A 16,543-nucleotide genomic window follows, 5' to 3' on the forward strand; every position below is an offset into this window, starting at 1 on the left:
TAAGCTTCTGAAGTACAAGCAGAGTCTGTATCTAGGCATGGTTGGTGATGTTCAAGCAATGACTGTATCTGGGCAAAGGTCAAGGCAGATGGCGTTCAAGAAGTATCAGTATCCAGGCAAGGGCAAGGCTTTTATTTATTGATTTATTTAAACACCCTTCTATACTACATGCTCCTAAGGTCACAGAAGTTTACAATATATGATTGCTAGCCCCACGCTATGGAATTCAATACCAATGGAAATAAATCAACCAAGCATCAACATTTTCAAAAAAGATCTGAAAACCTGGCTTTTCACCAGAGCCTACTCAAATTCTCTCAATCAACAAAACCACCAACCAACCACGCAAACCAACACCAAGAAAAACTCTGTCCCTCAATCAATTAAATAACTCCCAGCATTTGAACACCTAAGACTATGTGCAACTGACCTCACTTATTACCCCAAGCCTACATGTGGTATTAACATTACCACATGTATGAACATTGCTGTGATAGTAGATGGTTAACATGTAATAACTATTGTATATGTATTCAACTAATAATCAAACCCCAAAATCTTCCTTCCTGATGACTTTTTCCTACATTGATTTTTGTAACCAAGATTATTTCACGAGCACTGTAAACCATTTTGATGGCGAAACCGAATGACGGCATATAAAACACATCAAATAAATAAATAATTTAGGTGCCAAAACAAATTTACATACCTATTACATAAAACATTAAACCTTTCTTTCTGTTCTCTTAAATGTGCTGTAGTAGCTTCCATCAGGCATTTCTATACATTATATACAGTACAAGAAATTCTAAGGTGGCATTTATTGGTTCCAACTTTGGTCTCTATCATAGTTCTTAATTGTGCTGGCATCGTGTTCCATAAGATGGGGGCCGGTCACTGAGAATGTGCAGTCTCTAGTCTCCCCCCATTATGAGCCTGGTGAATTGAGAGGATTTCTAAAAGTCTTTTATTTAAGGAATGTAGTTCTTGAAGATGTGAGAGATCAGCCTAAAGAAGGCAAGGAGGATGGGAAGATGAAGAGGGGCAGATAGGAACAAGGAGGTGGGGAGAGGCTAGGAACTGAAACAAGGCAGTTACTGGAACAAGGCAAGGAATAAGGCAGGCAGGTACTGGAGCAAGGAAAGAAACAAGGCAAGAATGAAAGGATCCAAGTAGTAATGAACACCAGCTAGACTCGGGAGATCTGTTGCAGAGAGACGGTTTTGCTGACTGTTCTGGTTTAAATAGCCCGGTAGGGCTGACTACTTTGGAGAGTGCTGCAAGAAGTTCCTGCCACAGGGCCCATAAAGATGTTGAACACATGTGCCTAATGAAAAATGGCTGATGGCATATTCAGGAGCGGCGGTGTGGCAGTGAGTTGGGGCCAACTGTGGCATTTCTAGTGCAGTCAGCCAGTCATTACATTTATTAAGAAAATGGTTAAAATCAATAAGGCTGTAAGTGGGATAATCAGGGGGTTAATATTTAAAAGCAGCCTCAAAGGTGGCTTTTAAGACAGGATTTGAATAAGGCAAGAGAAGGAGCATGATTCTCTAATTCAGGCAGGTGGACAGCATGAAGTCAAGAGTTGGTGGTAAAGGAGAAGGGCATAGATAGGAATGACTTGCCTGATGAACGCAGTTCACTAGAAAGGGTGTAGGGAGAGATAAGAGAGGATAAGTCCCATCATGTTCAGTCAGCGTGGGGTGCTTCAAATCCTAAATTTTCCTTAGAGCCAAGTACATCAGCACTTTTCCAGCTTAAATGAGAGAACCTATAGGGGTTTCTGAAGAGGATGTCCTTTTTCCATCTCTAGTCCAGAGAGCACAGTCTGTGAAGAATTTCTTTGACTCCTAAAGACAGGAGAGGAGCCATGAAGCCTCTCCTGTCTAAAATGGGAGAGGTATTTTTCCAGAGGTGATGCTTCCGCTCACATCAACATTCTAGGACTGCCCCTGTTCTGCAACAGCTTTCTGCCAGGGAACGCCAAAGAGAGGCATCAACCTGAAGCCTGCAGCAGCCACAGATGAATCCTGGACCTAGTTTTTGATAGACCTCAAACCTGACGCCTTGACAACTCCAGTGGGAAAAGGCCCTTTCTTTCAGAGTGAATAAAGATCACCAAGGACTGTAGGATCCTGAAAATTGTGGCATGTGGCTTCCACTTGTTTTTCTCAGCTTCCCACTACCCAGCAGTTTTTAGTTGCTGTGCCTGGAAATTGTCACTTCTTCAGCAGAAGACAATAGAGATGGTTACTTCCTAGGAGCGTGGTCTGGGATTTTACTCCAGATATTTCATCATCCCCAAGAAAACTGGAGGGGGCTGAGACCTCTCCTGGATTTACAAACAAACTGCTGACTCTGAAGAAAGTCAAGATTAATTCCCTCCATGCAATTCTCCTGTTCATTCAGCCTGGGAATTGGATATGCACCCTAGATCTCAAGGATGTGTATGTTCAAATCCCCATCCATCCATCGCACTGGAAGTACTACATGTTTGTAGTGGAAGGGTCTCATTAACAGTTTAAAATCCCTTTTGGCCTGTCTGCAACTCCAAGGGTGGTCACAAAGTGCCTGGCAGTGGTAGCAGCACATCTTCATCGGCTACGAGCCCTCAGGTGCTGGGGCCGGCTGGACTTGGGTGCAGGCTGGACTTGGGTGCAAGTGAAGATCCGAAGCTTAGTAGACAAGGAAAGCTTGGATACATTTGGTAAAGGGACAGGCTTTCTTCCCAGATGAAAGAGCCATAGCGCTGAGGGGCCTAGTGAAGGCCCTACTGTGGCAGGACTAGGCCCCAGTGAGATCAATAGGTTGCATTGCAACTGCAATGCATGTTTACATGACATGATTGAACATGAGATGTCTAAAGTGGGACCTTCAATGTCGGGACCTGCTACAGCAACCGTTAACTTATCTCTTCTCATCTCGATGATAGCCAGAATAAAAGTAGCTCTGCGGTGGTGGTTAAAACTATGTCTTCGATGCGGGCCTTCCTTTGTGGGTTCCGCCTCAAGTGACTCTTTCCACTGATGCCTCCGTCAAGCATTGGGGAGTTCATACCAGTACAGTTCAAACTTGGGGTATTTAGTCCTTTGTGGAGAGCTGCTTCAGATCAACCTCTTAGAGCTCTGTGCCATTTGCTATGCACTGAGGACTTTCACAATCTGATGGGAAGGAGAATCTTGATCCAAACACACAAATCAAGTAGCTTTGTTCTACATAAGCAAAGGGGCACAGACTCTCTTGGTCTCTGATAGGAGTCTCTCCAGATCTGGAAATAAGCTCTCAATCATTGACCTTACCTACATGCAACATACCTTCCAGGAGCTTTAGACACATTAGTGCAAACGGCTGCCGGTATATAAAATAAAATAAATAAATAAATAAATTAGAGACCAGTTTTCAACTGGCTCAGACTCCTAATTTTTGGAGTTAGGCTTCTAAATTGGCCCTTTTGAAAATGTACTAGGCTGAGTACCTAAATTTAGGCTCCTAGGTTATTAGCCACCTAACTTTAGGATCCTAGAAAGTGAGTATCTACAATGGTGGATTTAGAACAGGGTCACACAGTTAAGAACTTAGCCCTGATTTTCAGAACTAGGCACCTAATTTAGGAGCCTAAATCTAAGAAAATAAATAGCAGGCCTAAATTTAGGCACCTAAGTTTTAGGTACCTAAATTTACATGAATTACACTGGTCTACATTTGAAAAAATGTTTTCTGCTGACCTAATTATTTTTGCTGATTTTACCCAAATGAAAGGTGCTGATTCCAAATATGAAGTAACAATACATCAAATTTTTTCACAAATGAGAAATGTTTGATTAAAGATTCGAATATCAAGGGTAATAAGTTCTGAAGAAGCGATAGCATGTAATAGACTTGTTTTTTTGCATGAAACAAATATATCGTCTAACCAAGAGAGCAATAGTTGTATAAATTTTAATTGTTAGGGAGAAATTTTCTTTTTGGATGCTCTGGAATAGTTATGATCAGGGTTGTCACGCTGTAAACACCAGCAGTAGTCTGCCATCATGTTTGTGTTCCATCTGCCTTGATATCTAAGTTTCATGGTCTTGATGTCTTGGTGGAAGTGTTCTCCTTGTCCTTCACTCATAGCTCTAAGATTTGAGGGGAAGTAGATCAAGGAAATACAATTTGACACTCATGTTTGCTCCCAGTCTTTGAAAAGCAGTCAACAAATTTTGAACTAAAAGGTTATAATTTTCGGCCCTGAAGTTGCCAAGAAAGTCTGTAATCTCGTCAGAAAAAGCAGACCAAGCATCCTTTTCTATGGTTTTCATGGTATTGAGGAATTCTCTCTTTGATTAGAAGCCTAATTTGCAGGCCATCAAATATGCCAGCTTTCAATTTCTCATGTGAAAGAGCAAGAAATTTGAAAATTCAGCATGTCTTTCTACGCATTAATTATCTTTTTGCGTATTCAGCATATCTAAATAATAATGTTATTGCTATAAGTTTGAGTAGACAGTGTTTTGTGGAAAAACTGGACATGACTGGAGGAAATCGATGTGATTTTTGGATTCAGCACACGAAAATACATAAAGATCACATGTTATCTTGTAGTCAGCAAAATTGATGTAGACCAGTGTTAGCTGAAAACTTAGGCTTCTAAGTTTGGCTGAAAATAGGCACCTAACTTAGGGTCCTAAATTTAGCTCAGCCTTTTTTGAATATCAACCCCATTAGTGGATTGTCTCAGCCAAGTCCTTCTACTGCATATCTGGTTCTTAAGCCAACAAGTGTAGAACAGTTTTTTCGAGCTTGAGGGTCAACTAACGATTTGTTTGCTTCGGAGAGCAATAGAAAAGGCAAAAGGTTTACCTTCATGCTTTCAAGAAGGTAAAGGTAATTTCCCCAACACTTTAATGCTACGCTGGGATGTTGGTCTTTTTTTATGCACATCCACCAATCCCATTGATTGCAATGAAAACTCATAAGGTGCCTCGATCATCAAAAGTGATCTTTATTGCTGCAGTGTGGCAGAGGCAGGTGAGGTTCCCCTACCTCATCTGATCGTCCAAACACACACTGATCCCATTGGAAACTTCTTTCCCTTATAGGACAGGAAGAAGTTCAACTCTTCCATCGAAATCTCTCCTTTCTAGCTCTCATGACATGGATGTTGAATGTATAGTAGCTTTCTCCCTGCAACTTCCAAGGAAGGTGGAAAACATCTTGATTTTAGTCATGAAGCCTTTGACTAGAAAGCCTTATAGCTTCTAATGGAAAAGATTTTCATCCCGTTGTCTGGTCGATTTTCTGGATCCATTTGTAGCCCTAAGGACTTGCTCCATTTACTTGTTTTCCATTTCTTTGTCAGATCTCATTGGTGAAAGTGCACCTCAGTGCCATTGCTGCTTACCATCAAGAAAAATAAAGTGCATTAATCTTCATTCATCTTTTGGTATCCAAATTCATGAAAGGACTAGGACATCCTGTCACTAAACCTCTGGTGCCTTGGATCTTAATGTTGTCTTAACTCAACTCGTGAAGCTTCCATTTGAGCCTCTGGAGTCAGCTACTTTGAAATCCCTCACATGGAAAGTGTTTCTAGTAGCCATCACTTCTTCTTGAAGGGTCAGTGAATTACAAGCACTGGTCTCTAATTTACCATACTTCCAGTTCTTCCACAACAGGGTGTGATATCAGCTTTTCACATCAGTCAAGTCATTTGTTCTTCATACTTTTTTTCCAAGACCATATATACATAAAAATAGAAAAGGCTTTTCAGTCATTTGACTGTAAGAGAGCCTTGGCATACTGTTTGAGAAAGACTCAGTCTTTTCATCAGGCATCTAACTATTCGTATGATTTGATTCCAATAGACTGGAAGTGGCTGTTACCAAGAAAACTCAAATTGGCTGGCAGATTGTTACATGCTTATGTGGTTTACAGATTACAGATTCTATCAAGGTTCATCAAGTGAGAGCCATGGTAGTTTGAGTGGCTCACCTAAGAGCCATTTCCATTTGAAGACATTTGCAAAGTTGAAACTTGATCATCTGTGTACATCTTCACATCCCGTTGTCTGGCCAACATTTCAAGAAATGACTGCAGTTTTGTGCAGCCTATTAACCTAGTAATCCACTCTCCACTGGCGGGGCCGGGTTGCTGTTTTCAGTGTTTGCTCTGTTGTGCAACCCTCAGCTTGGGATCTCCACATATCCTGGCTAATTCAGCCCTGCTTGTCGATGGAGAAAGCAAATTGACTTATCTGGGAACAGGATTCTCTGAAAGAGTTCATGATAAATCAGTCATGCTTATTCCCCACCCTTCTTCCTGGAGCGTAAGTTCTGAAAAAGACTGAAGAGCTCCCAAGGCAGTGCTGTGAGAGATGGGTCCATTTGTTGCTATCAGTTGATGTCACCAATGTGTCATGACTAATTCATCCTGCTGTTATAGGTAAGAAAACTTACTTTCCCTGGGTTATTCCCTTTCACTGCTTTATCCCCCCTTGCCTGCTTCCCTGGTTAATCTACCCCTTCCTTTTCCTTTACTTCTGGTTTAGTCCCCCCGCCCTGCCCTGCCCCCTTGTTTCCTAGGTTTATCTCCTCTGTTTCAGGTACCGTTCTTACATTACATGAAGCCATTTTGCTGTCTTATGCAGGAGGAGTTGGCTTTTGTCTTTGAGATGCTGCAGCAGTTTGAAGATGCCTTGGTACAGTACGATGAACTTGATGCCCTCTTCTCTCAATATGTGGTCAATTTTGGTGCAGGTGGTAAGTGTAGGAATATTGTGGATTGTGTGTGTTATGCATCCTCTTGCTGCAGTGCATGAAATGCACTTTAGTGGGTAGTTTTGTATCAAGCTTGGCTCCAATTCTGTACTGTGATGTGAGATGTTCATTTTAATTATGTAAAACTGCTGATGAGGCCTTAGGACTTTGCCTACATGGGCACTAAGTTTTTCTTTCTCTCTCTTTCTTTCTCCTTTTCTCTTTCTCTCTCTCGCTTTCCATCTTTCTCTCTTTTTCTCTTTCCCTGCTGATCCATAGAGCTCAGCGGGTTACAATAAACATACACATTCTTTCCAAGATGCCACTAGGCACAGCACAAGGAAGTGTGATTTGGGACAGATTTGGTCTTACTCGGAGGAAGAAGGTTCAGTAATTTCCAGTGTCTTATGATTGTAGGTTCCTGGGTTCTAGCCCCAGAGAGATAACCCTGGGGAATAATACCAATCCTCCCTGTCTCCATGTGGAAGCTCATGACCACCTCCCAGCTTTGGGCTCTTTCTCCTGATTCTCATAGCATAATCAGGAGAAAGTTTGCTTTGGTTTTTGTTTTAGCATGGAGAATTCTGTTTTCTTTCATGCCACTGTGTTGATGTAAGCAATGGAATTGCTTTTTTTTTCTTCAATTAAGTGTTTCTGTACTGCTAAAAATCAGTGTGTTAAATGAGACTTTTTAAGAACAAAAGAATATAAGACTTGCCATACTGGGTCAGACCAAGTGTCCAAGTCCAGTAACCTGTCTTCAACAGTGGCCAATCCAGGTATTAAGTACCTGGCAGGATCTCAAGGGGTAGATAGATTGCAAGCTGTTTATCCCAAGAATAAGCAGTGGATATCTGCAGCTCCTTGACCTTGACTTTCTCTGTATAACTTTGCTGTTGGACTTCCAGGTCAAGATCCTCCAGGTTAGAACTGAACATGTACAGCTGATTGTGATAAAAGTGCATGTTTGAGTATGAGGACCATGACCTGAATGAAATGGGGTAGTGCTGTCAGTTATGTCCTGATGAAAAAGCTGTCCTTAATAAACAGGGTAAATAAATCAAATAATTCAAATAAATTTATAGTTATTAGATTTTACCAAAATGACAATGCTATTGTGAATGTTTCTGTCTAGATGGAGCCAACTGGCTATCATCTTTCTGTCAACCTGTGCGGAGCTGGGATGGCCTCGTCCTGCGGAAACCAATTGATATGGAGAAACGGGACCTAATCCAGAAGCAAGAGGCCACACTCTTAGACCTGCGCAGTTACCTCTTCTCCCGTCAATGTACGCTTCTCATCTTCCTGCAGAGGCCATGGGAAGTGGCGCAGCGAGCCCTCCAGCTCTTACATAATTGTGTACAGGAGCTGAAGCTTCTGGAGGTGAGGCCGCAGTTTATTCCTTCACTTCATAGGAACCACTGATTACTGCACCATTTAATTTAATTTAATACTTATCTACCAGTTTCCAATTACAACTATCCAAAGTACTTTGCAAACTAATACACTCTAGCATAATACCTATATGCAACTACAATATAACTAACAATATATATATATTATAAACAAATGTATATTCCCTTTTTTGTATATCCCACAAAATAGAGGGATATATATGTATATAAAAGAGTTGGAGGCATGTCCTGGGACTACTGCTAGTGTATTGCTTCCAAATTTATAGTTAATAGAACTTCATGAGCACCTCAATCATTACAGATCATATCTTTTATGGGTGTAAGTTTCACCAGAGCCAGTCACTGTAACTGCTTCATACAGATCAGTTTCTTCAGAGGAATCCACTGTTTTGCATTATGGAGGGAACAGTTTACTTTGAGTCAATTATAATCTATATCTTGTGATCAGCCTTGATGCCATAACAGGTGACAGTAGGAAAAATCATTGTTTCTAATTAGTGATGATTTGTATGGATAGAAATTTCAAGGGGAAAAATGGAAGAGTGTAGTAGTAGGGGTATATTACTGCCTGTCGGTCCATGAATATGTAGTAGTAGGGGTATATTACTGCCTGTCGGTCCAAACTGCACACCCTAAAAAGACTCAAACCTCTCCTACATCTCAATGACTTCCGTACCATATTACAAGCCCTCATATTAACGAAAATAGATTACTGCAACTCCTTGTTATTAGGCCTGCCTAAAAACACCATACAGCCTTTACAACTCCTCCAGAATGCAGCCGCACGGATACTCACCAACACCCACAAAAATGATCACATAACTCCTGTTCTTAAACATCTACATTGGTTACCCGTAGCATCTAGAATTGCCTTCAAAGCCCTCACCCTAATACACAAATCTCTTCACAACCAGAACATGCACTGGTACAAAGAACACTTCTCATTTCACAACAGCAATAGACCCACTAGAAAACAATATCTAGCTACATTACACACCCCCTCATCTAAGCTTACTAAACTCCGCACCACAAACGAAAGGACCCTATCCCTAGCAGGCCCGCTTCTTTGGAATAAGCTACCCACCTCCCTCCGCCAAGAAACTTGCCCAAAAATATTCAGGCAAAACCTGAAGACCTGGTTCTTCAAACACTCTTACACCTAATATTCACACCTTCTCTCTCACCCCCCCCCCTCCCGCAGACCTGGGTCACCTAACCTGGCTCTTCAATTACTCCTACCCCTAATATTCACACAACCACCCTCACCCCCCCCCCCAACTCCTAACCTCTCCCCTTCCCTCTCCCCCCACCTATTTTCCACCTCCTTTTTACCCCTCCCTCTACTTTAATCCTCCTCTCCACCCATACCTCCCATAAAGTGAATTTTATCAGGACTACATATTGTATATAAAAAAATTTGTATATAAAAATGTGGTTCCCAATCACGTGTATATATACCTCCTTTAATTGTGGATACCCCCCTATATATCAGAATCTCCCCCCCCCCCCCCCCCCCCCCCCCGTTTAGATAACCTCTTTCACGTATCCCACTTTGATAATTTTACTTATATAATCTAATCTGTTATTTGTATGTTCTGAATGTTCCTTATTTAATTATGCAATAATTGTAAAGCCTGTTGCTAAGTTCTGTTCTATGTAAATCGACGAGATGTTCCCAACGTTCGTCGGTATATAAAAGTTATTAAATAAATGATGAGGAAACAGACTGCAAAATGTTAACAGAGATTAGACTGGCTATTAAAATGGGCAACACAATATTCCCTGTATGTACCAGGATCAGTCCAGACTGCTGGGTTATGCCTCCCTTCCAGCAGATGGAGTCAAAGAAAAGCTGAAAAGCACCCCCCATATAACCTGGTGTGCCACCTGCGATCCCTCAGTATTTCTCTTGACTCCAGCAGATTGAGAGAGCATAACCTGCGGTCCTGATTTTATCTAATTTCCTGGGATGTTTCTCCCGACAGATGTATGCTTCTCATCTTCCTGCAGAGGCCATGGGAAGTGGCGCAGCGAGCCCTCCAGGTTTGATTTCTGAGGGAATCCTTTGACTAGATCAACTATATAAAAAAAAAAAAAAAATAATAATGAATAGTACATACTAAATTGCTGATTTGCTATTTGATCTCTGCAAATCTTTTAAGCGTGTCAGAGGAGCAGCTAGCTGCAGGCAGGCGAGGCAGGGCATTGCCCTACAGCCGTTTACCCACAGAACTGTACCCTAAACCGGTGAGCTGAGAGGAAAAACTTACCGGTGAGCCAGTCACTCTCCCCCCTCATTTGACAACTCAGACGCAAAATTCCTCTGACTCTTTAGCCTGGCTACTCAGGGAGGCTTGTTCCCCGGTTTTGTGGGCTGATTACAAAAAAAAAAAAATGTATTTTAAAAGCACCTGTTTTCTCTCAGCCCTAGCCTGCCACGATTTCCTGGGCCTCTGGAGGGGGGTGGAGTATTCACCCAGCTGCTTCACGCACTTTTCCTATGCTGCGTAGATCCACTTGTGGAGAGCCGGGGACCCGGCCCTCCCGTGAAGGCTCTGCTCCCGGTGTATCCCCAGGGGTGAGGAGCCTTCGCAACGATTGATTTCGACCCGGGGGGGGGGGGGGCTCAATCCGCGTCCGCATGGATTGAGCTGTGAACAGTCAGCTCTGAGGCAGAGGCCCGGCCCGCTCCTGATCGGCGCGGGAGCGGCGGCCATCTTGCCTCCATCGGACGGAGATACTGGCCTTAAGCCCACAACGACAGCGCGAATTACAATCGGACTCTGCTCCTCCTCCGACCTTACCCCCCGGGGGCCTTAAAGAGGCAACACCCGTTTTCCTCACAATTTGTTTTACTTTTACATAAAGCTTATGTAGAAGCAGAAGCTGACTGGGAATCCCAGTCTCCTATCCAGGCTAAGCTTTTTAGGGCTGCTGCAGACCAGGGGAGGTCTGAACCTCAAACTTCCCACTCTGCCTCGGGGGATGGGCTTCAAGCTCTGGTGACCTACTCACCATACACGAAGTTCTTTCATGATTGTGTGGTGTTACGTACGCATCCAAAGTGGTATCTGATTTCCACCTTAATCAATCCATTGTGTTACCCACCATTTTATCTTGGCCTCATTCCCACTTGAGGGAGCAAGCCCTTCACACCTTGGGCTGCAAAAGAGCCTTGGCTTTCTCTGTGGATCGTACAGCAAGCCACAGACAGTCCACCCAGCTCTTTATCTCTCTTGATCCCAACAGACTGGGAAGGGCAGTCAGTAAGCAGACCCTGTCGAATTGGTTGGCGGATTGTATTGCCTTTTGTTATCAGCAGGCAGGCCTCCCGCTCGCCAGCACAGTAAAGGCTCACTCTGTGTGAGCAATGGTAGCGTCAGTAGCTTTGCGTGCAGTCCTCATCGCTGAGATTTGCCAGGCTGCAACCTGGAGTTCTCGTCACATGTTTGCAGCTCATTACTGCTTGGACAAGGATGGGCGTCAGGACAGTGCATTTGGTCAATCAGTCCTGCGCAACCTGTTCCAGACAGTCCCCTAATGACATAACAGCGCCAAAGTTGTATTGTGCCCGTTTGCACCTTGTTTGGTCTCTGTTGGTCTCAGGGACAGTGTGGAGCTTGGTTCTCACCCACATGTGAGGACTACCTTCCTCCTTGTCCTAGGAGAATGTGCAGTTGCTTACTTGTAACAGGTGTTATCCCAGGACAAGCAGGATGCTAGTCCTCACATATGGGGTGATGATATTGATGGAGCCCTATTGCGGAAAACTTTCTATCAAAGTTTCTAGAAACATTTGACTTGCACTCTGAGCTCAGTGAGCATGCCCAGCATGCCATGATATTCTCAGCCACGGGGGTCTCCCTTCAGTCTTCGTTTTTCCGCGTTGCTGTTGGCATCGCGGAGCAGGAGCCTGTGTGAGTTTTCTCATAGTTTGACTAAAACTCAGATTTAAAAAGCATTTATTTTCTCCCATATCAGGGTCTCTCGTGTTACCACCGGCTGGTGAGTAAATTTAGTCTCTTTTTTACTCTTTGAGTAAAATTCTTTCTTCTCATGTTTCTCTCATTTTCATCGACGGCTGTCATAGAAAAAATATGGCCACGGGTTTTAAAAAATGTCCCAACTGTAATCAGACAATGTCCATTACAGATCCATACCTCAAGTATGTCCTTTGTTTAGGTCAAACACACGACATTACAACCTGTCCCAAGTGTGCTGAAATGACTGTGAAGGGAAGAAAGGCCCACCAAGAAAAGATGGAGCATTTATTCCATCTACAGCTTCTGCCATCCCCTTCCACATCGACTCAATCATCTCTGGCCGGAGTCTCCAAACGTATAATACTGAAAAAGAGTCATCTGGAAGGTTCGGGGGATCATTCATCACAGACACCATTGATAACATCGAAGTCAGCGACAGAACACTGTCCAAAGCATCGCCATCGGCACTGACACCCATCGATACCAGAGGCGCTTTTCTCTCCAGAGGAATCAACCGCGAAACGGCCTAGACTCCAGGAAACACTGGTGCCTTCGACGCCAAGGCCTTCCCCCCCATATCGAAGCACCGATCGAACCTCCACAGAGCCCTGTGGGAAGGACCATCGACACCACCACCGCCACCACGTGTAGCTGCTCTGCCTGCAGCAGCTATCATGGAGGAATTGACGGATTTCATACGTCAAGCGGTGCTCCAAGCTTTGAAGGATCAGCAGACGTCGAAACTGGTGCCCGCGCCGAGGCCGGTACCACAACCGAAGTCTATACCGAGGCAACCATCGATACCAATACCATCGATGCCGATGTCACCTGGGGCTCCAGGACATCCGGAGTTCGCACTGTTCAAGCTTCTAATGAACAAATTCGAAGAAATAGTCTGTGCTCTTCCATCGACGCCATCCAAGCCACGAGAAGAAGTCCCTGGATGGATACCTTTAGATGATCCACAGCCAGGTCCTTCAGGGCTTTCTCATCCACCAAGGTCTTCTCCAGCGTCTCCACATCAAGACGACCCGTATGATACCTGGGACGATAGACATAAAGATACTTCTTCTGAAGGATTTATGTCTGATCCTTCTCCTCCAGAAGAACGAAAGAAATCTCCACCGGAGGATTTATCCTTTACAAATTTTGTTCAGGGTATGGCAGACACCATACCGTTTACTCTGGTAGCTGAAGAGGACGCTAGTCAGCAAACACTGGAGGTCCTCCAATTCGTGGACCCTCCAAAATAAGTCTTGGCTATACCTGTCCACGAAGTCCTCCTAGACTTACAGCACAGACTCTGGGAGCACCCATGCTCAGTACCATCCATAAATAAGAGTGGATACCACCTATTTGATACAATCTGTCCCTGGCTACCAGAAAGCACAACTGCCACATCAATCAGTTGTTGGAGTCTGCGCAAAAGAAATCTAAACGGATAAGGCCTCATTCCTCCACTCCTCCAAGCAAGGATCATAGATTCTTGGATTCCCTGGGCAGGAAAATTTATCAAGGAGCCTTGCTAAACACAAGAATTGCATCATATCAGTTATACATGACACAATATCAAAGAAACCTGTGGAAACAGATGCAATATTTTTCAAATTTGTTACCACAGCAATATCAAGAAGCAGCCCAAGCAATCATACACAAAGGACTTGAAGCTGGCAAGCACGAAGTCCGAGCCGCTTATGATAATTTTGAAATGGCCTCCAGAGTAGCGGCCTCTGGTATGTGCACGTCGCTGGGCATGGCTTAAAGCCTCGGACCTCAGGCCAAGGTCCAAGAAAAATTTGGTTGATTTGCCATGTGTGGGCAACAACCTTTTTGGCTCTAAGGTACAGGATGCTGTAGCACAATTAAAGAAACACACAGAAACCCTGCGTCAACTGTAGTCAGTTCCACAGGACTCTGCTATACCATCATCTCTCTGACCTCCAAGGAAGGAATCTCGACAACCCTTCTACAGACAGAGGTGTTATTACCCTCCAGGATCAAGAGGCAGATCTTCTAGGCCGCAGCAAAGATCTCAGCCCAGGCAACCTAGAGCTGCTAGGCCTCAATCTCCGCCACAGACGGGACCGGCTGCAGGCTTTTGAGGCCATCACCAGAGACCAAAGCCATCTCTACAACCCTCAACCAGATCTACCGGTAGGAGGCAGAGTATCTTCCTTTTACAACCATTGGGTACAAATAACAGACCAATGGGTACTCTCAATAATATCTTGAGGTTACCAACACAATTTTGCCTCAATCCCACGAGATTCTCCTCCAAAACCTCTTTCACTAAGTGAAAATCACATAATTCATCTACAAGTAGAATTATCCACCCTTCTGAGAGCCAGAGCTGTAGAGCCGGTGCCCCGGACTCAGCAGGGCAGAGGATTCTATTCCCGTTATTTCCTCATTCCAAAGAAAACCGGAGGCCTATGTCCCATCCTAGACCTCAGAAATCTCAACACATTTCTAAAGAAAGAAAAGTTCAGGATGGTTTCTCTAGGCACCATGCTTCCACTTCTTCAAACAGGAGATTGGCTTTGTTCTCTGGATCTTCAAGACGCTTACGCTCACATTCCAATATTCCCTCCTCATCGCAAGTATCTGCGCTTCATGGTGGGTCACCAAAATTTCCAGTCAGAGTACTACCATTCGGACTTGCATCAGCTCCCAGAGTATTCACAAAATGTCTGGCAGTAATAGCAGCACACTTACACAAAGAAAGTGTCTGTCTTTCCTTATCTAGATAACTGGCTCATCAGAAGTCAATCTCAACAAGGAGCTCTGGCTTCTCTGTCAAACAATTACTCTACTTCACTCCATGGGCTTTCTCATCAATTATCAAAAGTCCCATCTCATTCCATCTCACCTGCTTCAATTCATAGGAGCAGAATTGAACACCATATTTTCAAAAGCTTTTCTACCCGAGGATCGGGCAGAGACATTTTCCCTATTGGCAAACTCGCTACACTCAAAGAAACAAGCAACAGCTCATCCCTTTCTATCCTTACTAGGCCACATGGCCTCCACGGTTCATGTCACTCCTATGGCAAGGCTAGCCATGAGGGTAATGCAATGGACTTTAAGATCACAATGGATCCAAGCCATTCAGCCACTGTCCTCTCCAATTCAAGTGACTCACCAGTTAAGGTCATCCCTACTTTGGTGGGCGATCAAGGACAACTTGCGCAAGGGCCTGCCCTTCCAACAACCAGTCCCACAAATAACTTTAACTATAGATGCATCCACCTTAGGTTGGGGAGCTCACATAAACAATCTCCAAACCCAGGGTAATTGGACAAAACTCGAAGCAACATTTCAAATCAATTTCCTGGAATTTCAAGCTATAAGTTATGCACTGCATGCATTCAAGGACTGCCTTTCACACAAGACTGTTCTGATCCAAACGAACAACACAGTAGCCATGTGGTACATCAACAAACAGGGAGGTACGGGCTTGTATCTCCTTTGTCAAGAAGCCGCTCAGATTTGGGGCTGGACCCTAACACACTCAATGTTTCTCCGGGCCACTTATCTAGCGGGCATCCACAGTGTAGTGGCAGATCATCTCCGTCGTCAATTCCAACCACACGAGTGGTCCCTGGATCCCTTAGTAGCGACCAGGATCTTTTAACGTTGGGGACAACCAACAATAGACCTCTTTGCATCACATCTGAATTACAAAGTGGACAAGTTTTGTGATCTGCACAGACAGAGACACCAGCCAGCCAAGGGCGCCTTTGCTCACCCTTGGAACTCAGGCCTTCTATACGCGTATCCTCCGATACCACTCATAACCAAAACTTTAGTGAAGCTACAACAGGACAAAGGGTCTATAATACTCATAGCCCCATATTGGCCTCGACAAGTATGGTTTCCCACCCTTCTAGACCTCTCGATCAGAGATCCCAATTCGCCTGGGTGCAGCTCCCACTCTCATAACTCAGGGTCGGTTGCGCCATCCCAACCTTCAATCCCTATCCCTGACAGCATGGATGTTGAAAGCTTGATTTTACAACCACTCAATCTTTCAACCAATGTATCGTAGGTGCTTATAGCTTCACATAAACCTTCAACACGGAAGAATTATTCTTCAAAATGGAAAATGTTTACTTTGTGGTGCATGCAAAAGAGTATTGACCCTTTCTCCTGCCCCACAACTTCTCTACTAGACTACTTATGCCATCTTTCAGATTCTGGTCTCCAGACATCATCTGTAAGAGTACATTTAAGTGCAATCTCAGCTTACCATAATAAGATGGGAGATGCACCAATATCCATACATCCTCTTGTCAGTAGATTTATGAGGGGTTTAATTCACCTTAAACCACCAATTCGGCCACCTGTCACAGAATGGGACCTGAATCTGGTTTTAACAAGACTCATGCATTCTCCCTTTGAACCC

The 16,543-nt window shown here is 43.9% G+C and overlaps 1 protein-coding gene across 2 annotated transcripts in view; it reads left to right on the top strand.

Moving 5' to 3' along the window:
• Window positions 1–16,543, top strand: part of TRAPPC10 (trafficking protein particle complex 10) — a 269,076-nt gene that overhangs the window by 94,373 nt on the left and 158,160 nt on the right. For both annotated transcript variants that reach the window (XM_029577817.1, XM_029577818.1), the window contains exons 6-7: window positions 6,632–6,743; window positions 7,876–8,123. In XM_029577817.1, coding sequence (XP_029433677.1) covers window positions 6,632–6,743; window positions 7,876–8,123 — 360 coding nt within the window. The remainder of the gene's footprint in view (window positions 1–6,631; window positions 6,744–7,875; window positions 8,124–16,543) is intronic.

The sequence above is a fragment of the Rhinatrema bivittatum genome, chromosome 15 (assembly GCF_901001135.1).
Source record: "Rhinatrema bivittatum chromosome 15, aRhiBiv1.1, whole genome shotgun sequence".
NCBI lineage: Eukaryota > Metazoa > Chordata > Amphibia > Gymnophiona > Rhinatrematidae > Rhinatrema > Rhinatrema bivittatum.